At 35.4% G+C, this 25,415-nt stretch overlaps 1 protein-coding gene, 1 long non-coding RNA gene and 1 pseudogene across 10 annotated transcripts in view; 1 reads left to right on the forward strand and 2 right to left on the reverse strand.

The window, feature by feature from the left end:
* Positions 1 to 25,415, forward strand: part of Elp4 (elongator acetyltransferase complex subunit 4) — a 234,602-nt gene that overhangs the window by 157,498 nt on the left and 51,689 nt on the right. Inside the window, exon 10 of one of the 9 annotated variants that reach the window (XM_074043605.1) lies at positions 5,251 to 7,817. The exons of the other annotated variants lie outside the window; for them this stretch is intronic. Coding sequence (XP_073899706.1) covers positions 5,251 to 5,427 — 177 coding nt within the window. The 3' untranslated portion in view covers positions 5,428 to 7,817. Of the gene's footprint in view, positions 1 to 5,250; positions 7,818 to 25,415 lie in introns of those variants that run through there. 9 annotated transcript variants of the gene reach the window in all.
* LOC141411495 (uncharacterized) overlaps positions 1 to 25,415 on the reverse strand; it is a 108,815-nt gene that overhangs the window by 44,609 nt on the left and 38,791 nt on the right. The window lies entirely within an intron of this gene.
* Positions 8,025 to 10,474, reverse strand: LOC109686336 (N-acetyllactosaminide beta-1,3-N-acetylglucosaminyltransferase 2-like; annotated as a pseudogene).

A 25,415-nucleotide genomic window follows, 5' to 3' on the forward strand; every position in this document is an offset into this window, starting at 1 on the left:
AACTGAACTGAACAGAACTTTTTCAAAAGAAGTCCAAATAGCTAAAAAGAAAAAAAAAAAAAAAACATGAAAGAAATTCTCACCATCCCTGGCCATAAAGGAAATGCAAATCAAAACCATACTAAGATTCACTTCACTCCTGTTAGAATTGATACCATCAAGAACACCACCAACAAATGTTTGCAAGGATGCAGGGTCAGGGGAAAGGAACCCTCAAACACTGCTGGTGGGAATGTAGCTAGTTCAACCACTACAGAAAACATTATGGAAACTTCTTAAAAAACTAAAAATAGATCTGCCATATGATCCAGTAATACCACTTCTAGGGATATACCCAAAGGAATGAGACACAGGTTACCACAAAGGCACCTGCACACCCACGTTTATTGTAACACTATTCATAATAGCCAAGCTATGGAAACAGCCAAGATGCCCCACTACTGACAAATGGACTAAGAAAATGTGGTACTTTTATACACAATGGAATTTTCACGAAAAAATGAAATTTTGTCATTCACAGGTAAATGGATGGAACTGGAGAACATCATCTTAAGCGAAGTTAGTCAGGCTCAGAAGGCAAAATGTTGCATGTTCTCCCTCATATGTGGATTATAGACCTAAAACAAATGCAGTAATATTATTGGACATGAGTCACACACTAAGGGAAGACCACACACAGGAGGGATAGGGAAAGGGAAGAAAGCCTAAAACTTGGATGTGGTCAGTGTGCTCACTATTATAGGAACAACGAGGAGGTAGTAGGGGAGATGGAGGGGGTAAAGGATAGAGCGGAGAAATGACCCAAACATTGTATGCACATATGAATAAACGAAAAAAAAAAAAGACTTCCTGCCAGGTAACGGTAGCTCACTTGTGTAATCTTAACTACTTGGAAGGCTAAGATTGAGAGGATCCTGGTTAAAGGAAGCAGCCAGGCAAAAAGTTTGTGAGACCTAATCTCAATCAATAACTGCATGCAGTGTATGCTCCTGTCATCCCAGCTACTTGGGGAGGCTAACATGAGGAGGATTATGGTTCCAGGTCAGCCCTAGCAAAAGCTTGCTTGTGAGACCTTATCTTAATGGAAAAATGCTAGTCATACTTTCCTTTTCATTGATTACTTTTTGAGAATATTTACTATTTTGGTATCTTATGAATTCAAAACATGACTAAGACAGCTGCTAATTTTTTTTAAGGAAATTAAGGAAAAAATAATGAAGCCATGTTACACAGGTACTTAATTTTTTTATCTGGGGTAGTACTATGGTAATTAATGCTTATTTTATGCAAACTAGACTATATCTGTTAACGGACACATTACTGTCAAGAAAATATTACTTGTCTTAATTATCAGTAATGAAGCAGGGATAAGCTGCTCACTTAGATATAATATATCTAATGACCTTTTCAGTTAGAGGTTGTGATGAAAGGTATCAGTTTCACAAATTATGCTGCATTCAGCATCTGGCCTTTGTGTAGATTAATGTTTTGTGGATGAGTTTTAAAGTCAGGCATAAATTGTGTTTAGTGTTTAAAATTGATTTAGTGTATTGCTTTCGGTACATCATTTTCTCATTTATAATGCCTCAATTTTATCTTCAAGTGTTAAAAAATAGTCCATAATAAATTTCGGATTGCCTTAGTAAATGCCAATGTTTTTTAACCTTACCACATAAAACCGTACATATATTTCCATGTGTTTAACCAAATAACATACTTCATGATTGAAGTTTCTTTGTTATTTCTGAATCTAAGACAATAGGTGCAATGTTTATAATGACAATTTTGAACTAGGAACATGAATATTTATAGTACCATTTTTCCTACCTAAATTTCTGGAGATTACACAAAGCCAGTTATTTTTGAAAGAGTTTATGATATCCCTTAATCAGCCTCTCACTGAATCTTCTCTCATGGTATTGAAATAGCATTCAAAAACTTGAAGATTTAGCCGTGTTCAGACCAGCAGGAGAACTACCACACTTTAAGTAACTAAGTAAGGATTTAAGTATTATGGGGGGGAGGATATTATAGGGCAATGGAAAAAAAAAAGTGCTTTTCAACTTGTTAAGTAATAGAACATTTTCCTTATGGAAAATCTTAGTCAGAAGCCCAACAAAGAACTCTTAACAAAAATTGGAGCTACACTGCTTGAGTTAAAAGATTTCTAAAATAACTTTAAGAAATTCAGGGCTCTGAAAGAACAGTTTAGATACCATGATCCTAGTGACAGTATTACCATGATCCTAGTGACTGTATCTCCAAAATAACCAAAGCAAAAATGGACTGACAAGTGACAGAGCACCTGCTTTGCAAACACGAAGCCCTGAATTCAAACCCCATTCCCGCATGCTAACCATGCATTCTACCACTGAGCTACATCCCCACCCTCATGTCTCTTTGATATGAAATTAAAGAAACTTCTCCCCCCCTCAAAAAAAATCTTAAAAATCAGAAACTGAATAATAGATTCCCTGCTTTATTTATAAATAATCCCAGGGACTTTTAATGATGATGCTATTCTTTAAAATATTTGTAGTTATCCTGTGAACTTTAGAATTTAATTTTTTTGTTTTATCCTTAAGTGAGTAGCACTTATAAAACTCATAATTTGAAGCACGGCCATGATGGAATTATTATCTATAGTTTTTAAATGTCTAAACTTGTTTCATTAAAAAGAAAAGGACTTTTAAACACAACTAATCAGATGCCCATCAAAAGCAATAGCACTCTTCTGGTGAATAATTATATTATTTTTGTATTGGCAAGAGCAGCTAGTGAGGTTAATGGAATGCAAGAGATAAGGTAAGAGAATTGCCCCACTCATTTTTTCAGAAAGTTGAGAAAGAAAAGGTTTAGTAAAAAGAGAGAGAAACAGAGAACCCTATCGAACTTTAGTAATGATTCTACTACAAATCAGAAAATGCTTTGTTTTAAAGGACTTTTTAAAGAAAATGATGCACATAGCAATTTATATTTATCAGAGCTAAATGGTCACATTTTCAAGTAAAATACGCCCTGGCATTTGAACAGCTGTTATATCTAAATCAGATTTGAATACTATTGTTTAACCTTCCCAGCTGTAGCGGGGGTGGTATGTTAGTCTATTCCAGTATAAAATATGCATAGTATACTTAAATTTGAAACTTTAAACACATACTTGTATTAAACTGATGAATTTTAGTCATATAAGACTATTTTAGATAAACAGTTTATCTTCCTGTGAGTTATTTATTGCTCTTAACTATATTGTATGTTTGAAGAGATTTTAACCAATTAAAAGATCCTTCTAAAACCTTCCCATTTAGTTCATATCTTTTAGTACTTTTACATTAGTAGTGAACAAAAATATATACATTTTCTATGCCTGTGCTCTTAATTTCATTGGTATAACTATAGGAAATTTTAAATTATATTTTTCCTATATTTCTTTTTACCTGATTCTCTATACCTGTTTAGTAACAGAATCGTATCAATGGGATGAGGAGGAGGTACTTAAGGCAGAATAAAAGATTAGTATTTCTGTTGTACAAGACTAAGTTTGAAAGGGGTTAAGATCAAAATATATATGATCATGTACCATATGAATATAAGTGAATGAAAATTCAGTTAATCAGTGCCTGCTAAAATTTATAAAACATGCAATGCTATATACAACATTGCATGAAACATTACTTTGAAATAAGTAATTCGATGTAAAATGGTTATAGGAATGCTCATGGTTACATACAACACACATTCGTGTGCATGTACACACATGTATACACATAGATGCACATATAGAGAGAGATGTATTTCTGTATGTGCTTGTACTACATTACATACATATGTATGTCTTCTGGAGCGCTTAGAAGCAGTAACAACCTAGAACAATGTTTTTTTAGCTATGTGACCTTATGAAAGGTACTTAGCCTTTCTGAACTTATATTTTTTTATTATAAAATAAGGATGATAATGCTTATATGGAAAGGTTTTAGAAGGATTAGTTATGGGGAAAATGAATGTTATCATGTAAAGCACTTCACTCAGTGAAATACATAGAAAGCACTCAAGAAATTAGAGCCACTAGCACTTTTTAGCAGACATAGCCAATGAGTTGACACACCAAAGCTCCTTTCATCTGAGGTCTTTGAGGGAGGCTGCATGTACTGATAATGGCTTATACTCACCATCTGCAGTTTCTGGGTTTCTTTTTGTTGTTGTTTTGTCTCGTTTTTAATTTACTTGACTTGCTAAACATGACACCTGCAGAGGATCTTGTGACTGTGCTTTGTCTCTTAGGACTCTTTCGGTCTCAAGCCTCACCCCAGTGGCTTAGTCCACAAGCATGTTAAGTGAAGGGAATGGTAAAATAAAACAGGCACACAATGTATTGGCCGTTTTGTGGAAACAACCATTAATAATTGGTCAGCTAGCCCCTAGAGAGCCTCAAACAACTATAGCACCTTTTCAGATTTAATCTCTTAATGTATACTGTTGGACTGCTGGTTTTAAGCAATTACAATTGAACAAAATGGTTGACCAGTGTTTTTTTTTCAAAATATGAATAAAGTATAAGCATTTTTAACATAATGTATATATTTATACCTTGCTTCATGTTGGAGAGGATGCGAGGCAGCTACCTAATTGCTGTTTTTGTCATTGCTTTATTGAAATATAAACTAACTAGACAAAAGGAACCTCAAAATATTGTCTCCTCATTCTCTTTTCTTCAAGACACAGGGTGTCCAGGCACCTTAGGCCTTGACTGTGGCTACCCAGCTGTCCTAGAGCATGCCTGTAATTTCTGAAGTGATAATCCACTCCAGTATTTCACGTTATTATTTTTTTAAATCAAAGTATTTTCTGATTGAAAAAGAATTAGTACAATTGCTTTTACTTTTACTTTTATTTGATATGCCCTCTCCTAAAGTAATTCTCAGTGTTTGAAAATGAAGAACCAAGAACCTGGAGAGAAATGGAAATAGTTTGTAACAGCCATATATGTTAGTTTTCATGTATGTCCAGACATAAAACTCAAAAATATTATATTCGCTCACATATGCAGCACTCTAACCTAAGCTAGAGCACACTCTGAGAACTGATAACAATATCGTAAAGCTTAATTATATTTTTATGGCCCATGCCATCTGTGCATTTGTTCTGCTTGCAATAGTAATAGAGAAGTCAAAAAAAAACCATTGCATTTAGTTTGCATTGCAATTGTTTTATTGCAAATGCATCAAGGCAAATTATCTCTTATCATTTCAGATCCTATTCCTGTGGATTTTGTCCCTGTTTGAAAATAGAAGAACTTCTCAGCTACTAAAAAAAAAAATAATGTGGTTGATTCAAACAAAAGACACAAAAATCTTGTTTTCTCTTCTTGAAACAAATTCCACTTTAGATGAAAGAAATCCCTATTATTGTTTAATATATAATATATGACTCAAAGATTATTTTCTGTGTCTAAAAATTCAGAGTTTCACCATGTAAATGTACTGATATGTAACTGTTTAATCATTAGGAACTTTGGATTGAAACAGACATGGATTTAAAACTGACATACAGGCTGGCAGAGTGTCTCAAGTGGTAGAGCACCTGCCTAAGCAAGCATGCGACCATAAGTTCAAACTCCAGTACCATCAAAAACAATAAAAGTGACATACATTCTTGAACATACATGTTCAGAATCTATTTGGACATTGTATTAACCTCTCCCAAAAATTACAATTAAAGTTTCTCTATACCTATAGTCTAGATATTATTACCAATCTTATTAATAATAAGGTTTATGGTTATGTCTTATTTTAAATTTTTCTTTCAGAGAAAAAAAGCAGACCATCATTATCAAAACGTCTTGATTTCTCTAGAGACAAAAAATATGTGTTAATCTGTGTGATACTTAAATATCATAAGTGCTTGACATTGTACACATTAAATTTGAATAACATCTTTCTATATATACGATGTATAACATTTGTACCATGTATATAGTTTCTTTTTAATAGGAATACTATCTTATAACTTTAATACTCTACCAGAATATCAACTAATCAAAGCTTAATTTTTCCAGATATAAGCTACTAAAGATAAACTTTCATGTACAACAAATATTGGCTCATATTTTATATCATAAGTATGGAAAAATTAATAATCTTATGTCTTTGCTGCCTTTTATGTATTCTATGATAATGTATTATTTTATGATGTCTTCTAAAATTCACAAATATTTATATAATTCCATGGTAAGATTAGATCAACTCTATTTGAATAGTTGTTTTATTTATTTATTTGTTTTGTGGGAGGGGTTGTTTGTTTTTTGAGGTACTGGGGTTTGAACTCAGGGCCTTGAATTTGCTAGGCAGGCATTCCTACTTGAGTCAAGTCTCCAGGCCTTTTTACTTTAAATTATACTTTACTAATTCTATATATTCATTTCCTATTGCTGACAAAATAAATAAATAACCACAGGTTTAGTGGCTTAAAGCAACATGTATTTATTTCCTTATGCTTCTAGAGGCCAAAATTAGTCTCATTAGACAAATGTCAAGGTAAGAGCAAGGCTGGTTCCTCCTGGAAGGTTCACAGAAGAATCTGTTTCTTTGCTTTTCCAACTCTAGAAGGTACCAGAATTCCTTAATATGTGACCTCATCACTCCAACTTCTGCGTTCATCATTTTTGGCCTTCTGTCTGACTTTGACCCTACTGACTCTCTTACAAGAACTCTTGAATGCACTATGCCTAGATCCATCTCCCCGTTGCAGGATCTTTGACTTGCCATCTGAAAAGTCCTTCTTGTAATGTAGAATAACATTCACAGGTTCCAGGGATTAGGACATGTAAATCTTTGTGGGTAAGCAGAGGTATGATTCAGGCTTTTAATTCCTTAAAATAGCACTGTTCTCTTCTGCCACAGGCCTTTGCACTTGCTGTTGAGTCTTCCTACAATACCTTTTGAATTTCTCCCTACCTGGATGATTCTTCTGTCAGCACTGAGAGTAATTTTTCCCATAGGGAAATTCTACAACCTCTCTGACTAAATCAGTTTCTTCTCTTAGATACTCCCAAAGCACTATGAACTTTATAACACTTACCAGTTTATTTTTGTTTACCAGTGTGATCCTTTTTGAGCTCTTTGACCTTGTATATGTTTTAAATTCCATAACAACAGGTACCATAGTTTGTTTTTGTTTTTGTTTTTGTTTTGGTACCACAGTTTTGTCACTGTTTTTCTTTATTTTGCATTACCATTGCATATTCAGTAAATATCTGTGAAAGGAGTGAATAGTCTTTCTGCATTTTATATCATATTCATATCATATTCATAAATATTTTATGAGTTTTTCCTAACTATTGTGAATGTGCTCCTTGTTTGTTTTATTACATTTCCATATTAATGATTAAATGTTCATTTTATATTTACCCATTTCCTTAATGCTAGTTTCTCAACTGTGTCACTTGGATTTTTAGATAAATGATCATATTGTGTACAACTCTCATTTCTTCCATTCTGATATTTTTATTGTTCTTGTCCAATTGTATTGTCCAGTGCTGGCAGGATAATATTAAATATATTGGTAAAATTGGGCATCAGACTTTGTTGCTTATTTTAATGAGCTTTCTTGTATTGGCTCTCTTACCATTAAATAAATTCATTTTAGATATTCAGTGGGTCCCATTTATGAGGTAAAAGATGTTTCTATTCAATATCTCATGGATTTTATTTTTTTTTTAATTCAAAAATAACAGTTTTATTTAACATGTTACACCTTAACATTTAAAATATCATGCTCTAGTTAAATATTTCACCAACAACACTGTATACAAATAAAATATTACACAAAATATATTTAAGAAAATGTTTTGGTCTTTGATCTGAACAATAAATAAAAACACAGGCACTTCTACACTGAGGCAGAGAAGCAGTCACTACTCAGAATAATAATTTGTGAGAGCAACATATGAAAATATGGCAAGAATAAAATCCTGGCGTTTTAAATTGACAAACCACTTAAGAAAATGTCTGTTACTTCAGTCTTCACAATTCAAGTTCAAAAATCACATATGCTCTCTTGGTCCACATTGAAAATTCTTTAACCCATGTGGCTGCCAGGGACAGGTCAACCTTCAGTTAGCCATTATGGAGCCATACCCATGAATTTTCAAGATACTAAAATTAGATAACTATGATGATACCACCCATTTAAGAAAAATCAAGCCATCTCTCTCCTTATGACTTAAGACCACAAGACACACTGGATTTGTTGCACAGTGATTCTCTTTTTGCGAAATTAACTGATTATATGAACATAAGAGAATACTGTTGGGGTGGCAGCAAATTTTCACAGAAGTCCATTTTCTAGGCAATTTAAAAAACGTATCCAAATCTCCTGAAAATAAGTGCAATTCCATTGCACAGAAGCCACTGAACAATGTGTAACATAATCTCGGTAGACAATAGGTTCATAAACCTCCAGATTACAGGTAAATCAGTCATCACAATGAAAGCAGGAGCATTACGTAGAAGGGCAAAATGAAAAGTAAGTTTAAAAAAAGTCAAATTCTAGACACTTATGATTTCAGATGAGAAAGGGGACAAATTAGAAAAATAATGGCCACCAGCTGGGAGGAAAGGTCAGAACCGACCTTCCTGCCACATTTCCCATAAAATTTACCATCTCCTGTCTTCCCTCATCACAAAAGTACCAAATTGAAGGGCTACTTCAGAAGGCAATTCTGATGTCACATAGAAATCACCCTAATGTGAGAACGCAACTTGGGAACTAGTCAAAATACACCTTTCTGTGCGAAATTTAGCTCTTATATATTTTAGCATTTTAAATGAGCATTTTGTAACCGTGACCAAATGTCAGTCATCTCCTGAGTTTTCTACTGTGTACTTACATCAAATCTACACAGGAACAAATATTATTCCTGATTTTCTCCTCCATATCAAATGTCCTGAAGCCTTTGTGTTTCTCTGGAACGAGGCCGAGTTTCTGAAGGCACATTCCGATATAAACATCACCAATGGGGTAGAGATGGACCCGGTCAGTTATACTGTACAGCCTCAGGGCCAAGTGGCCAGAGTAGAGGAAACCACCTCCCCTGCGTACGGTGGGTAGACTCTGGAGTAAGCACTTGTGGGATATAGTACTTCAGTTTCTTATCCCGATGAGGTCCAGCATTGTGGATCACATCACCTATCAACAAATCTTTGGCTTTATTCTTAGATAAGCAATTCAAGTAATTCAGGATGTGATGAGTATTCACAAAAACGTCGTCCTCACCCTTGAAAAGGAACTCGGCGTCAGGGCAGGAGGTGCTCACCCACCTAAGAATCAGCACCTCCTTCAGAGATAGGTTGAATAAGGGATCTCTGTAGTTCCACGTCAGAATGTCCTGGTGCTTCTCACTCTCAAATCTCAGCATATCTGAAAGGTCAGGGTGGTTGTCCTCAGGAGGGATCTGACCCAGCAAGAACACTCGCACCACCGTCTGGTTCCCCACATTGCTTTCTCTGCCCCAGGACTCCCGAACTGCTTGCCTTCTGGCAAAGTGTGGAGTAAGGGACTTTATCACCAGCAGTAAGAAGGGTTTCTTTGCACATTTATTTGGTTGATCTATAAGCATTGAATAATTTCGACATCTCAAGTACAGAAGAAAGTCTTTAAATCTGTCCGGCAAATTGTTAAAATCTGTCACGACTGACGTGACTCTCAGGTCAGGTTCACAGTAATTCAGATGGCTTATGTTGGAAGGCGCATATGTATCTCCTGTCTGGTTGGCCAGCATGCTCAAGATGGGGTTGTACCTCTTGTTCACCTTCTCTTGTTCTCTGTTCCAGTATGCCTGGGGAGGGCTAGATATCTTCCAGAACTTTTCTTTGGGTATTATTACTTCCCCCTTTCCATTTTTTTCTCGGCTACTGCTTCTGGAGATTTCCACAATCAAATAAATAAAGATATTTGCCATCATCAGAATACCCAACAACTTTATTCTTCGACGTCCAACGCTTATTTCTCATATCAGCCCTTTTTTGTGATGGGTTTTTTCAACATGGCGCCTCCCTCCCAGTGGAGGGGGTACTGATCTCTGCCTCCTGAGTAGTGAGGGTTATGGGCATGAGCCACCAGCACCTGGCTAAGCTTTTTTTAACTTCCAGATTTGAGTCAAAATACTCATCAAAGCTAGCTCATGAATTTTAATTAAGTACTTTTTCTGCTTCTGATATCTCTCTTTCAGTCTTTTAATATAATAATTTCCCATTTTGAGGCCCAGATTGGCATTCTGTGTCTTCTTCTGCAGTGCCCAATAGACAAATGTTAGAGTTTCTGGATATTGTATTCATATTTTTTAACTTTTCCCTGATATTTAATTTTCTTTGCTCTTTTGATTTTTATACTGGAAGAATCCCTTTACTTTGTCTTCTAATCCAGTAATTCCACCCTCAATTGCATCTATTCTGTTAGTCAGTTGAACTTTTTCCATGTTTCTAATTGGTTCTTTTCCTAACAGCCCATCTTACCCATTTGAGGATATTTATTTCATTGTGAAGTGTTCATCCATGTGTTTTAAATTTTGTTACGTATGAACTCTATTAAGTATCAGTGGGTACTTAAAATTTTAAACATTGCTTGATTCTTGCTTAGGCCCTTTGTATTTGAGATTAATATGGATCAGTTTCTTTTTACTATAATCTACCTTATTCTGCGTCTAAGGATTATAGGGGATGGATGGCTCCCAGGTAGAGAATGCCAGTAGTTGTCTTCTGGAAGTGGATTTCCTTATCCCTTTAGAGAATTCAGTAGCTACCAGGGATCATCATCTAAGCTCTTCAATGTATTTTTTAAGAATTTCTGTCAGTAATGTAGACTAATAGACCTATAACTCCATGACTTATTCCTGCATTCTCTTTTTTTTATTAATCTGCTTGCTTTCTAATTTCTCATTTTTTATCTATCTTAAAAGTGTTTTTGACCCATTCCTTTACTGTCCATTATGTTAGTATTATCCTCTGAGCAATTTCTTCCTCTGTTCTTGAACCACAACAAAGGAATTAAAGAATTCTGTTTTATCTCAAATGGTTTTCATATTAGCCTGTGAAATGTAAGTCTGATATTAATTTAGATTTTAAATTTTTAGCTGCATATGGCCCAAGGCCTAACTTGAAAAGCCAGTTCTCAGTTATCTCCAAGTGTATTATCCATATTTTAGATTATCTGCATCAAAGATTTCAGGTTTTTATTGACAATATCACTTCATTTCCTTAACTGAGGACATTATTATTTAAATAATTTAAGTACCATAATCTGGCCAGATCTAGAAGATTAGAAAATTATCAGTCAGTTCCAATAATAGTGAGAGCCAACAGATTTATAAACAGGTATTTTTTAAGCTCTGGTTTGAGCTAGTAAGTCAGTACAAATGTCCCAGGAGATGATGCTGGTTCTTCCCACCACTGAGAAGATATAAACAAGTTACAGTACCGAGCCAACTTCTAAATTCTTCCTAAAAATAAAAATGAAAAAACACAATAAAAATAATGCTGAAATACAGTCTGCATCAACTGTATTTTTTCAGGTTGCTCTTTAGATTTACCCATACCTCAGGTCTCCATTTCATTGTAACTAACTGAATAAATGAGTAATTTATTGGCATTCATAATTTTGTTTGAAATTAAAATGTGGCTATTTCTTCCATTTTGCTTTTACAAATGAGATTAAAATATAGACTTTTCTTTATTCTTGGTCTTTAAAATATCGGAAGCCTAACTCCAACTCTGTGAAAGGAAGTCCTTGATTAATTGATTTTATTAAGTTTCCTACTATATAATAATTCTATAGATCCAGTCATTGATATTTTCAGTATGTGAGTCAAAAGCATTTCAGTGATAAGCTCAGGGTGGGCAATTGCTGTTGTAGTGTTTACCCAAAACCAAGAGTTCTGAATAGAAAAGTCCATGCATACCACTTGGTGTCAGTTGGGAACAATGTCTGAAAAGTCATGTAAGAAACTAGATTTTTCGAGACCCTGTCTCAGAAAACAAAACAACAACTACAAACCCCCAGAAAAAAAATGGGAGCAGTACAAGGGGATAAACTAGATCTGAAATACTTTCAGACAGGATTTTCATCCCAAGCATCCTGTCTTCAAGAAGTCTTAAAAGCCAATTAAGTTTTGCCAGAAGAGAGGCTGACTCTAAAGAAGTAAAATGGCTGCTTAAAGACTCAAGGCTCACTTGCTCATTTATTCATTTGCCAAATATTTGTTATATGCCTTGTATGTGCAAAGGACTATATCCTATTCTGTAATGACACTAAAACCTACAAAATATGATGGATTTTATTATGGTGATTGATACACCATACTTTGGTTCTGCAGACTTTTCTTTGTAATGGCTGAGAATTTCTCAGAATTAAATTTAAAAAGTCATCTGATTAAAAAATCCATGTGGAATTTGTAGTTGAAAAACTAAAGCAGTGTTTAGTAATATGTGAAGCACATGTAGAAGTGTAATTATTTTCAGTTTTTCCTAAATATTTAATTACTAAATATTTTCTATGTGCTGAGCTCTGTGCCATCATGCTTTTTTTTTTCTTTATTCATTTATTCATATGTGCACACATTGCTTGGGCCATTTCTCCACCCCACCTTATCCCCCTACCCACCTCGCCTCCAGGCAGAACCTGTTCTGCCCTTTTCTCCAATTTTGTTGAAGAGAAGACGTAAGCAATAATAAGAAAGACATAGTGTTTTTGCTAGTTCAGGTAAGGATAGCTATACAGAGAGATTCCTAGCATTGCTTCCATGCACAAGTGTATTGCAACCTGAACTGATTCATCTCTACCAGACCTCTTCACTACTTCCCAGTCACCTTACCATATTGACCTCTGTCGTTTTAAGGTTGCTGTATTAGCTCCTTTGCAGTGGGCACATCAAACACTTTCAAGTTTTGGGTTTCCTCCCTTTCCTATTCCTCCTGTATGTGTCCTCCCCTTAGCATGTGACCCATGTCTAATAGTATTACTGCAATTGTTTTAGATCTGAAGTCTGCATATGAGGGAGAACATACTATTTTTGACTTTCTGAGCCTGGCAAACTTCACTTAAGATGATGTTCTCTAGTTCCATCCATTTACTTGGAAATGATAAGATTTCATTCTTCTTCATGCCTGAGTAAAAATCCATTGTGTATAAATACCACATTTTCTTAATCCATTTGTCAGTGGGGCATCTTGGCTGTTTCCATAACTTGGCTATTACGAATAAATAGCACTGCAATAAACATGGGTGTGCAGGTGTCTCTGGAGTAACCTGAGTCGCATTCCTTTGGGTATATCCCTAGGAGTAGAATTGCTGGGTCATATGACAGATCTATGTATAGTTTTTTTAGAAGCCTCCATATTGTTTTCTAGAGTGGTTGTACTAGCTTGCATTCCCACCAACAGTGTATGAGGGTTCCTTTTTCCCCGAATCTTTGCCAACATTTCTTGTTGTTGGTGCTTTTGATGATAGCTATTCCAACAGGGATGAGGTGGAATCTTACTGTGGTTTTTATTTGCATTTTCTTTAAGGCCAGAGATGGTGAACATTTTTTCATGTTTTTTGGCCATTTTAATTTCTTCTTTTCAAAAAGTTCTGTTTAATTCAGTTGCCCATTTCTTTATTGGTTCATTCATTTTTAGAGTGTTTAGTTTTTTGAGCTCCCTATATATTCTGATTATCAGTCCTTTGATTTATAGCTGGCAAATATTTTCTCCCACTCTGTGGGTGATCTCTTCACTTTAGAGATCATTTCTTTTGTTGTGCAGACGCTTTTTAATTTTATGTAGTCCCATTTGTCCATCCTTTCTCTTAGTTGCTGAGCTGCTGGGGTTCTATTGAGGAAGTCCTTGCCTATACCTATCGCTTTCAGAGTATTCCCTGCTCTTTCCTAACTTCAGAGTTTCAGGTCTGATTTTAAGATCCTTGATGCATTTTGATTTGATACTAGTACAGGGTGATAAACATGGATCTAGTTTCAGTTTTCTGCAGGCATATAACCACTTTTCCCAGCAACATTTGTTAAAGAGGCTGTCTTTTCTCCATCATATGTTTTTGGCACCTTTGTCAAAAATAAGCTGGGCATAGTTATGTGGATTCATATCTGGGTCCTCTATTCTGTTCCACTGGTCTTCATGCCTGTTTTTGTGCCAGTACCATGCTGTTTTTATTGCTATTGCTTTGTAACATAGTTTGAAGTCGGGTATTGAGATACCTCCAGCATTGCCCTTTTTGCTGAGTATTGCCTTGGCTATTTGCAGTCTCTTGTGTTTCCAAATTAACTTTAGGGTAGATTTTTCAATCTGTGTAATGAATGTCATTGGGAATCTCTGTAATGAATTGATGGGAATTGCATTAGACATGTAGATTGCTTTGGTAATGTAGCCATTTTGACTATGTTGATTCTACTAATCCATGAGCTCAGGAGATCTTTCCACCTTCTATGGTCTTCCTCAGTCTCTTTCTTCAGGGGTTTGTAGTTCTCCTTGTAGAGGTCATTCACATCCTTTGTTAAGTTTACTCCTAACTATTTGATTTTTTTTGAGGCTATTGTAAATGGGATTGTTTCCATATATTCTTTCTCAATTTATTCTTTGTGTGTTGTTTTTCTAGGAGTTTAAATGTAGCATTAGGTTATTGATTTGAGATTTCTGTTCTTTTAATATATGCACTCATGGCTATAAACTTTCCTCTTAGGACTGCCTTTGCTGTGTCCCATAGGTTCTGTTAGGTCATGTTTTCATTTTCATTAACTTCCAGGAACCTTTGAATTTCTGCTTTTATTTCATTGATGAACCACTGATCATTGAGCAATGTGTTGTTCAGTTTCCAGTTGTTTGCATATTTTCTGATGCTGTTTTTGTTGTTGTGTTCTAGTTTTAATGCACTATGATCAATAGAATGCATGGGATTAGTTCTGTTTTCTTACATTTGCTGAGGCTTGCTTTGTGCCCTAAGATATGATCAGTTTTGGAGGAAGTTCTACAGGCTGCTGAGAAGAATGTATATTGTGCAGATGTTGAATGAAATATTCTGTAGAAATCAGCTACGTCCATTTGATCTATGGTGCAATTTAGTTCTAGAATTTCTTTATTGATTTTTTGTTTGGATGACCTATCTATTGATGATAATGGGGTGTTAAAGTCTCCCACGACCACTGTGTTGGAGTTAATATATGCTTTTAGGTCCTTCAGGGTATGTTTGATGAAATTGGGTGCGTTGACATTGGGTACATATAGGTTGATAATTGTTATTTCCTTTTGGTCTATTTCCCCTTTTTTTAGTATGGAATGTCCTTCTTTACCTCATTTGATCAATGTAAGTTTGAAGTCTACTTTGTCTGAGATAAGTATTGCTATTCCTGCCTGTTTTGGGGGAGCCTTTGGCTTGGTAAATCTTCTAGCCTTTAACCATCAGCCAGTGCTTGTTTCTGTCAATGAGATGGGTCTCTTGTAAACAACAGATTGTTGGATTTTCCTTTTTCATCCAGTTTGCCAAATGGTGTCTTTTGATGGGGGAATTAAGTCCATTAACATTCAGTGTTAATATTGATAGGTATGTGGTGATTCCTGTCATTTAGTTGTTTTTGTTGTTTGAAGGTTTGATTGTGTGCAGCTGAATCAATGTTACTCTCTGATTCCTTGTCTTTTCTTCTCTTGTGGTTTGGTACTGCCTGTCCTCTCATGGTTTTGTTTGCTTTCATCTTCTGTGTGCAGAATTCCTTGGAGAATCTTTTGTAGTGGTGGCTTTGTGGTCAGATATTATTTTAGTTTCTGCTTATCGTGGAAGACTTTCATTGCTCCATCTATTTTGAATGATAGTGTTGCTGGGTAGAGTATTCTAGGGTTGAAGTTATTTTCATTCAGTGCCCAGAACACCTCACTTCATGCCCTTCTTTCTTTTAAGGTTTCAGTTGAGAAATCTACTGTGATTTTGATTGGTTTACCTTTGTATGTTATTTGTTTTTTTCTGTCTTACACCCTTCAGTATTCTTTCTGTATTCTCTGTACTTGTTGTTTTAATGATAATATGTTGTGGGGTAGTTCTATTTTGGTCAAGTCTGTTTGGTGTCCTGAAGGCTTCCTGTACCTGAATGGGCATAACTTTCTCTAGATTTGGGAAATTTTCTTATTATTTCATTGAATATATTATGAATCCTTTTTGCTTGGACCTCTTCTCCTTCTTCAATGCCCATGATTCTCAGGTTTGCTCTTTTGATGGAGTTGGTGAGTTCTTGCATATTCCTTTCACAGTACTTGAGTTGTTTGACTAATAGCTCTTCAGTTTTTCCTTTAATTTCCATTTTATCTTAAGTTCTGAAATTCTGTCTTCTGCTTGTTCTAGTCTGCTGGAGTTTTGTGTTTCTGTTTCATTCTTTTTTGTGAGGTTTCCAATGTCATAGGTCACTTCCTCTTTAACATTGTCTATTTTCATCTTAAATTCATTTATCTATTTATAGTGTTCTCTGTTTCACTTTGGTGTTTATTTAGAACTCCTATGAGTTTATTTTTTTGTTTCTGTGTCTTCTCGTAGTCTTTATTTTTGCTGTCTTGAAATTTCTTGAGTGCCTCTTGTACGTTTTGGTTTACCATGTCTAGTATCATCTCCATGAAATTCTCAGTGATTGCTTGCAGGATTTCTTTGAGGATGTTCTTGTGGACATCATTGGATTCCTTGGTGTCATTTATCTTTGTTTTGTTGGAATCCAGAGCTGGATATCCATTTTCTTCATTTCCCTCTGAATCCTGTATTAAATTATTTTGGGGTGGAGAATGGTTTCCATCCCTTTTTCTTCTTCCCATCACTCCACTTGGTGCTGTGCAACTATGTTCTTGATAGGCTAGTTGGTGGTTTCTGTCACCTGTTTTCTTTCCTTTTATTTAATTTTTGCTTTGTGGCTGTCTTGGGTTTTTAGCTAAGGTGGTGTGCTATTTCTGTCCTGGTTAGGGTATAATTTAGTATTAACTAATTCACAGGTTTGATACCCAACCAGTAGTTTATGTGTTACATATTTCCCTTGGTGGTAATATCTATAACCAGTGGGAGTTGGGGGGTTAACATTTGTAATGCCAGCAATAGAAATTTACAGAATTGGATAGGGTGTCACTAAAGGTGGAGATGGGAAGTGGGGTGGGTAAGTGGGGAAAGGAGTGTAGGGGCTGCTGTCTTTGTGGTCTTTGTGTGTGTTTGGGTATATTTCTGTTCTTGTAGAAGAGCATGTTTCTGTTAGGGATTGCAGGGCCTTGGGGTTATATAAAGTTGGTATATTAGGTTGTTGGTATAGTGTGTGATGAGTGTGAAGGGAGGGAGGGGTAGTCTGGTGACAGGTTGGGGGAGAATAGGAGGGGAAGGTGAGGGATGTGGGAAGAGAATGGGTGAGAGGGGACAGAACGAATTGTTGGAGAGGGGAGCAATGGATTTTAGCACATGAAAAGGATGAAGAGTGAAAGGGGTGAGAGTAGGGATGAGAGGATGATGATGGTAAAGTTGATAGCATAGAAAGAGAAAAGGAAAGAAAAGATAGTAGGAGTAAAAGTAAAAATAGAAAACACACAATCATAAAACTAATCAAAAAACTAAAACAAATCAACAGGGAGAGATGAACAAACAAACAACAAAAAAAATCCTCCAGGTTCAGGAACAATAGAATTTCAGTCTTAGTTTAAGTTCTGGGGTTACTCCTCCAGTATCCAGTCCTGGTGTTGGCATTTAAGCAGAAGCTCTGTCATAGTTTGTGGGTAATGTTTTGTTCTTCTGTCTTTGAGCTGCAGCTGCTTTGTCAGCTCCTCCTTCAGTGAGGTGTGGCTGTTTAAATTTGCATGCTGTCCTTAGGTTCAGGATATCAGCTCTGTAGTCCACTAGTTCCACTTTGGAGGTGGCTTTTTGCTTTGCTTATTTACTGGGGGCTTATTTCTTTTCCTCACCCCCTTTCTCTGGGGCAGGGTCAGTGTTCTGTCAGGAACACCGGCCTCCCCCAGCCCCATGCTGTGATGGTTTGCTGTTTGTTTTTCAGTTTTGCGGAGCAGTTTGACTTTGGGTGCTGCTGGCTGGCTTAGGCCTTCCTGTCTTTCCAGCATTTGCTTACTGATAGTTCTGCTGAGATTAGCTCCTTGCCCCACCCCCTCTCTCCAGTGCACTTTCAGCAATCCCACCCCTTCTGCTGTGTGTTAGATTTCAGTTCACTATTTATTGTGCAGGGTTTTATTGTTTGTTTGTTTGTTTTGGGGGGGTGGTGGAGATTGGTATCAGCATAGCCAGGGGCCTATGCTGGTTTATCCCAGGGGTGGCTGGGGGAATTCCGTGTGACACTTGGCGCTCACCTGTTTGGTCTGCTGAATGTCTCACTAGGCAGGTTTGGAGCCACAGGAGGCGACATTTGTGGCCACAGTGGCAGCAGTGGTAGCAGCTCACCTGTTTTCTCAGTATACGTGGCATGGAGAAGCTTTCCATGGGCTAGTAGTTCAGAGTGTCAATGTTTTGATTCTCCTTGGTGCTTTATTTCCACCAATTGTAGCTCCAGCGTCTCAGCAAGATTTTGGAGTCATGGAGCTCACACTTTGTGGTTCTGCACCCTAGTCGCCATCTTGGATCTTCCAGACTTGAGTTTTAGTACCAACACTGCCACTTATTAATTGTCTGACTTTAAGCAAATATCTTAATCTAATTATAAGCCCCCATTTCCTTGTTGTGAGTAAAATGGGATCAAAGTTAAAACTAACTTATTCTAAAGATTAGATGATAAAGTACACATAAATTCCCAACACAATAACTGGCACAATGTAAGTGCTCAGCTTATGTTAACTATATCAGTAATTATCATTGTTACTACAATATGGTATGGGAAACAAGATTTATAGCTTGGATAAATCTGATGCCAATTGAAGATAATAACATGTTAAATTATTAATTATTACTATGTAGTAAGAACACAATAGTAAATATACCTTCTTTGATCATACTACATAATGCATGAGGACATACTCCCTCAGCAAGGTGTCTGTTGCCTTTCTTGCACTTATTACAGTCTTTAATCTTTGCTTGATAATAACTTCCCCGCTACACTTTAATCTCTTTTAATAGGGGAGCTAGTTCCTCTTATTCCTTGCATACCCAGCACATAGTTCAGTGCCTGATTTCTTGATTGTGCTCAATAAATATTTGCTGAATGCATGAATTAGAGAAGAAGGAAATTATTGTGGGAAAACATGATCAGAACAGCATTATAGAAAGGATAGATTTGAAATAGATCCCTTTTTATTTTAATTTTTTAGTAATCAAACATGGAGGAATGCTCAGAGATACCTCACTTCCTTTCATCTCAAATCCTTTTGAAATAGATCTTAAAAATTCAACAGGATTTAGATGGACAGAAAGAAGCAAAAAAGCATTTTGGGTTGGAGTTAAAGGGAAAAACTAGAGTATCCATAAGTATTAAATAACTCAAACTGTAACAATGGAGTCATTGTATTTTAGGGGAAGAGAGACCATTGACAAACTTTCTATACTTCTTCATTTTACAGATGAGAAACATAAGACCTGGAGAGTGACAGAATCATGATTAGAATCCATTTGTTTTCTATATCATATAACAGCATAAGTTATAATAGAGAAGGCTAGAGTCCATTACGTTTGTCTGTCAGTTCCATGAAGTCATTGGTAGCACTACTTACCAATATCTAACAATGAGATGGGGAGGTAACTATGAGCTGGAGTGTAATTACAAAACAATTGTGATAATCCAAGTCAAAAGCAGTTGTGAAAACAAGAGGTAGAGCATGAGGACTCATGTGTTATGTTTTTTATGTCCAAATATTCATTGGATATGAATATTTATGATTTCTGTAAACGTAAGGCCAAGCTGAAAACTGATGATGATGTACATAACTCGCTGAAAGTCTATTATAGTATACTTGTAACATACATAAATATGAAAAATTTGATGTAGAGATTAATTGTAGAGATTCTTTATGAAACAGCAGACAGGTTCTGTAAAACCCAAGAACAATCAAAAACTTATCTGAGGCACTTTTGAAAATGAAAGCACTGTGTGTACTATGTGATGTTAAGTGCCCTCATAACAAATCATACATAGATGAGCCATAAGCAAATAAACTTTCAAAAGTAGGCTGACAGTTTCTGACAGCAGTATAAAGCCATCCTTCAGAGCCAATAATGCATTTAGGCCTATATGAATCATTTCCTTTATAAATTGTCTTTTGTGGGAATACTAGAAGAAGCACCAGTGAGCTAGTAATTATTTCCTCTTTGTCATCAGAGTGGCCTGGTTAGTCCAGGTTAGGACAATGGCACCTTAATGCACATTAATTTTAATGTCATCCTTTTTTTAACCTACCTGAAATTATTCTGCTATTCTTTTTTTTAAAAAAATAAAGTGAGTTTATATCTGTGTTTCTGTGTATGTATCCAAAAAGACTTTATGATGATGAAAATAAATATATCTCAGAATTATTTTAGGCTCTATAACTTTTTAAATATTTTGAATGAGTTAACTAAGATACTCATTTATTTAACAAACTGGTAAATACAACTTTAGTCCTTTTATTATTTTTCTTTTCACTTTATAAAAAAATTATACTATATAATGAATTAAATGGTAAACCTGCAAATTATCAACTCCATATTACATACTACAACTCCATGTTAATGATGTAGCTGATGAAAGTAAGTTATCAATAATCCAAAGATGAATAGTGTTAGGGACAAAGGTGGCATTTTACATTTTTATTAACACTTGTAATTTTCTCCTGCTTGATTTCTTTTAGTACAAGTCCAATTTCTTCTAAACCATGGGTCAGTGAGCTCATGCTGATTCTCATATGAATGATGGGCTTGATTTTGCAAAGATTTTACCAAGTACCAGTACCTCAGTCTAGTTACCATTATTATGGACAACCTAGAATAGAACAGTATAGATTTGAATACATTATTTTCTTTAGTTTCACTAACTATGGCAATCTTGATGCCATCAAAATTGTGTATATTTGTGAAGCATCACATTTTTAAATTTTATTAATGTAGTAGTCACAAAATCATGTAAAATTCAAGCAAAATATTCTGTTTCTAATGTGTTATCTTTCCTTGTTACGTATCATAGAAGGAAAAAAAAAAGAATGTATGTTAATTTAAATGGTCTTAATAAGGCAAAGTTTGTATTTAGTAAGTGATCCTTCATAATAAGATGCTAGTTTGAGAACAACCAGGCAGAATGTAGCACATACCTGATTCAGTAGCTTTTCTACATATTCCCAAATGAAAAACAATATTATATTAATAAGTCATAAGAGGTTTCTATTAGCTTGATAAATAAGTACACTTAAAATACAACTTAGAAAAGGATTTGCGTAAATACTTTTAAATAACTCCTTATCATACTATTCTAGTGATGTCAAATTCAATTTTCATTTTTAAAAGATTTTAGTTAGAATTTAATCTTTGAAAATATTAATAAGAGCTTACAGCAGGTAAGCTATAAAATAACACTGGATGCTGTCTGTTTAGTTTCTGGTTGAAAAAGCACAGCAGTACTTTAGTTCATTACCTTTGGAAAAAAACAGTAACAAGATAATACAGCTGCCTCTGATTAAGATGTAAATTCTTTCTAATTAGAATGTAAATTCTTACATTTAAATGAAGACATCAATTGTCAGGATGCCATATGATATCTTATTCCACCTTGCCTGAATGAAGCCCTCACTGCTCATCTATGGCATTAAAATAGTTTTGCAATCCCTTTGTTCTCTGATTCTTGTAATATTCTCTCTTCATGTTCCCTTTTCACATTGCTTTTGTTTGTTTTCCCCCTTGCATCTGATATTGTTGTGCCTTGGGATTTTGCAGAAATTTGGAATGAAAATTGAGTTCAGTCAGTGCCAGTATTTGCTTGTGCCTCAATTACTTCTGCTGAATTTTCTTCAATGCAAATCAGGCAGGTTGCATAAAGTGGTGCATGTATTTGAAATAATTAATTTTCCGTAAAATGATGGATCAAGTCCAATCAACCTTCATGAAATTTAAGTAATAGAATAGAGAATTAGAAATTAATTAACATTTTTGTGTTGTTAATACTTTGTTTTAAACTACCAATAGTAAGTTTTACTATTGAATTTAACTTTATTAAATGTTGATGAAAACCTTCTGCCTCAATCATTTCTCGCCAGAAATGTGCTAAAAAGAAATCTTGTATCAATAACACTGAAGTACAGACTTCAGAGTATAAATATTATATGAAACAGTTAATTGGTGAGTTGAATTATTTTTGCTTCTCTTTACTAAACAATAGTGAAAATTTTATCTTGAATAATATACACTAACTTATAATAATCTATTATGCTGGATGAGACTGGCATTCTTTGAACATAGTATTACATTTCTTTTATGTCATATTTTATCAACCAAAAGAGGTATAACTTTAGAGGCAAACCAATTCAATCAACCTTATAGTACTAGGGAAGAAGAAACCTAAAACTGAAGGGATGCTTTATAGATAGAAGGGACATCCCCTAGTTTAATTTGTTCTATTGGTGGGATTTTTTTAACTTATTACTTTTTATTACAGAAAATTGAAATAGACAATAATATAATGAAGCCCTATGAGCCCATCAACAATTTTCTTTTTTCAATACTGGAGATTGAACCCAGGCCTCATACTTGCTAAGCAACCACTCTGCTACTTGGGCCACAGACCCAGATCTTTTGCTTGTTTTATTTTGTTTTTGAGATAGGGTCTTGCTAACTTTGCCAAGACTGGCCTTGGACCTAAGATCCTCTTGCCTCCACCTCCCAAGAGGTAGCTGATATTACAGACGTGCACCACCACTTGATTATCAAGGAGCTAGTAGGGAAACAAAACATATGAATCTTTTTTTTTTATTCATACGTGCATACAAGGCTTGGGTCATTTCTCCCCCCTGCCCCCACCCCCTCCCTTACCACCCACTCCACCCCCTCCCTCTCCCCACCACCCCCTCAATACCCAGCAGAAACTATTTTGCCCTTATCTCTAATTTTGTTGAAGAGAGAGTATAAGCAATAATAGAAAGGAACAAGAGTTTTTGATGGTTGAGATAAGGATAGCTATACAGGGCATTGACTCACATTGATTTCCTGTGCGTGTGTGTTACCTTCTAGGTTAGTTCTTTTGATCTAACCTTTTCTCTAGTTCCTGGTCCCCTTTTCCTATTGGCCTCAGTTGCTTTTAAGGTATCTGCTTTAGTTTCTCTGCATTAAGGGCAACAAATGCTACCTAATTTTTTAGGTGTCTTACCTATCCTCATATCTCCCTTGTGTGCTCTCGCTTTATCATGTGCTCAAAGTCCAATCCCCTTGTTGTGTTTGCCCTTGATCTAATGTCCACATATGAGGGAGAACATACGATTTTTGGTCCTTTGGGCCAGGCTAACCTCACTCAGAATGATGTTCTCCAATTCCATCCATTTACCGGTGAATGATAACATTTCGTTCTTCTTCATGGCTGCATAAAATTCCATTGTGTATAGATACCACATTTTCTTAATCCATTTGTCAGTGGTGGGGCATCTTGGCTGTTTCCATAACTTGGCTATTGTGAATAGTGCCGCAATAAACATGAGTGTGCAGGTGCCTCTGGAGTAACCTGTATCACAGTCTTTTGGGTATATCCCCAAGAGTGGTATTGCTGGATCAAATGGTAGATCAATGTTTAGCTTTTTAAGCAGCCTCCAAATTTTTTTCCAGAGTGGTTTTACTAGTTTACATTCCCACGAACAGTGTAAGAGGGTTCCTTTTTCCCCGCATCCTTGCCAACACCTGTTGTTCGTGGTGTTGCTAAAAAACATATGAATCTGAAACAGTAACCAACAATATAGTAGTAAATGTTATTATCTACAATAAAGGCTAAAATGCAGTTACAGATTATAATCCTGAATGCTTAGAGATCAGTTTGTGCTGAATGGGCAGAGAAAAAGAGAAAGAAGATCATTCCAGGCAGAGTAGAGCTGACATAGGAAGAGATTCGATGATGATAGTATAGAAAAAACTGGTATGATTTAATCAGAAGTTTCATTTTGAGTGTTTGGTGCAATGCAAGGATTTGACAGCTAGGCAATACATTTTAGTACTAATTGGCCTAAAGGAAACATTTTTGATGCTATAATGGCAGTATCAAAAATACTGTCTGTTTATCTAAATAAAAATCCTTCCCCTTGTAATTAAAATTCTTTCCTGACAATTCTCTGGTCATGTTCACAAATAAAAGAACATCTTAGTGACTAAAGTATGAATTGCAAAGAAAAAATTCTGTCTCTAACCCAGCTAATTAAAAATAAAAATAATGGATATATAATGATGAAGTTTACCATATTGCATTTTATTTGACTTCCTATACCCAGGACAATCAAGAAAATATCACTGTTGTTATTCAGATAACCACATGTGTTAATGGAGTTGCTTTCTTTCTGGAGCCTGTAGCCTTTTTGAGCTTCTAGAGGCTGCCTACATTCCTTGGATTATGGCCTTTTCCTCCATCTTCAAAGTCACCAAGGTTGGGCAAAGTCCTTCTCATGTTGTCATCTCTCTGGTTCTCCTTTCTGCTACTCTTTTTTTACTTTTAAGGACCCTTATGATTACATTTGACTCACCTGGATGAACCAAAACCGTCTTCCTATTTTAAGGTCAACTGATTGACAACCTAATTCTATCTGTATCCTTAATTACCCTTTACCATGTAAGATAACATATCTCAGGTTCCAAATATTGTGATGTGGACTTCTTTAGAGTGCCATTATTCTGTCTGCCGCACATTTCTTTCATACTTGCTCACCGGTAACTGCTTTGACAGACCGTAGGCTCAGAACTATTTCACTGGCTCAGATGGAAATTCTTTCCCAGATTTAAAATAAGCTAATATTTATCAATTTTGCTGAATTTGAGAAGAAGTTAGACTAAATACAATAAAGCATAACTACTGCACAACCAAATGTAAGAATTTTTACAAAATTGTACCTAAAACCAGCTATTTTGAACATGGGAAAAAAATTGTGTTTCAAAGAAGGCACTAAGGAACTAGCATTTACTTATTACTTGCTGTATAACACACTATAATGAATATTTTCCAGATATTGTTGTTTTTTAACCTTTAAACAGCCCTGCAGTTAGCTGTATTTCTCTTTTAGTGACAAGCTGAAGTAGGAAGACTTTAGGTAAATTTCTAAAACAAAGATACAGTTAACAAAACATCCCAGTGTCTTCATACTACACCAGGCTGAATTCTCTGAATTGTCAGTTTTATCCATCAAAACAAGAAGTATTTTTCAGTATTGATTAGAATCAAGACAGTCAGAATATTATGAAATTGACAATCAAGTATAAAACATAATCCCTGCCTTCAAAGA

This window comes from Castor canadensis, chromosome 1 (genome assembly GCF_047511655.1).
Source record: "Castor canadensis chromosome 1, mCasCan1.hap1v2, whole genome shotgun sequence".
Classification (NCBI taxonomy): domain Eukaryota; kingdom Metazoa; phylum Chordata; class Mammalia; order Rodentia; family Castoridae; genus Castor; species Castor canadensis.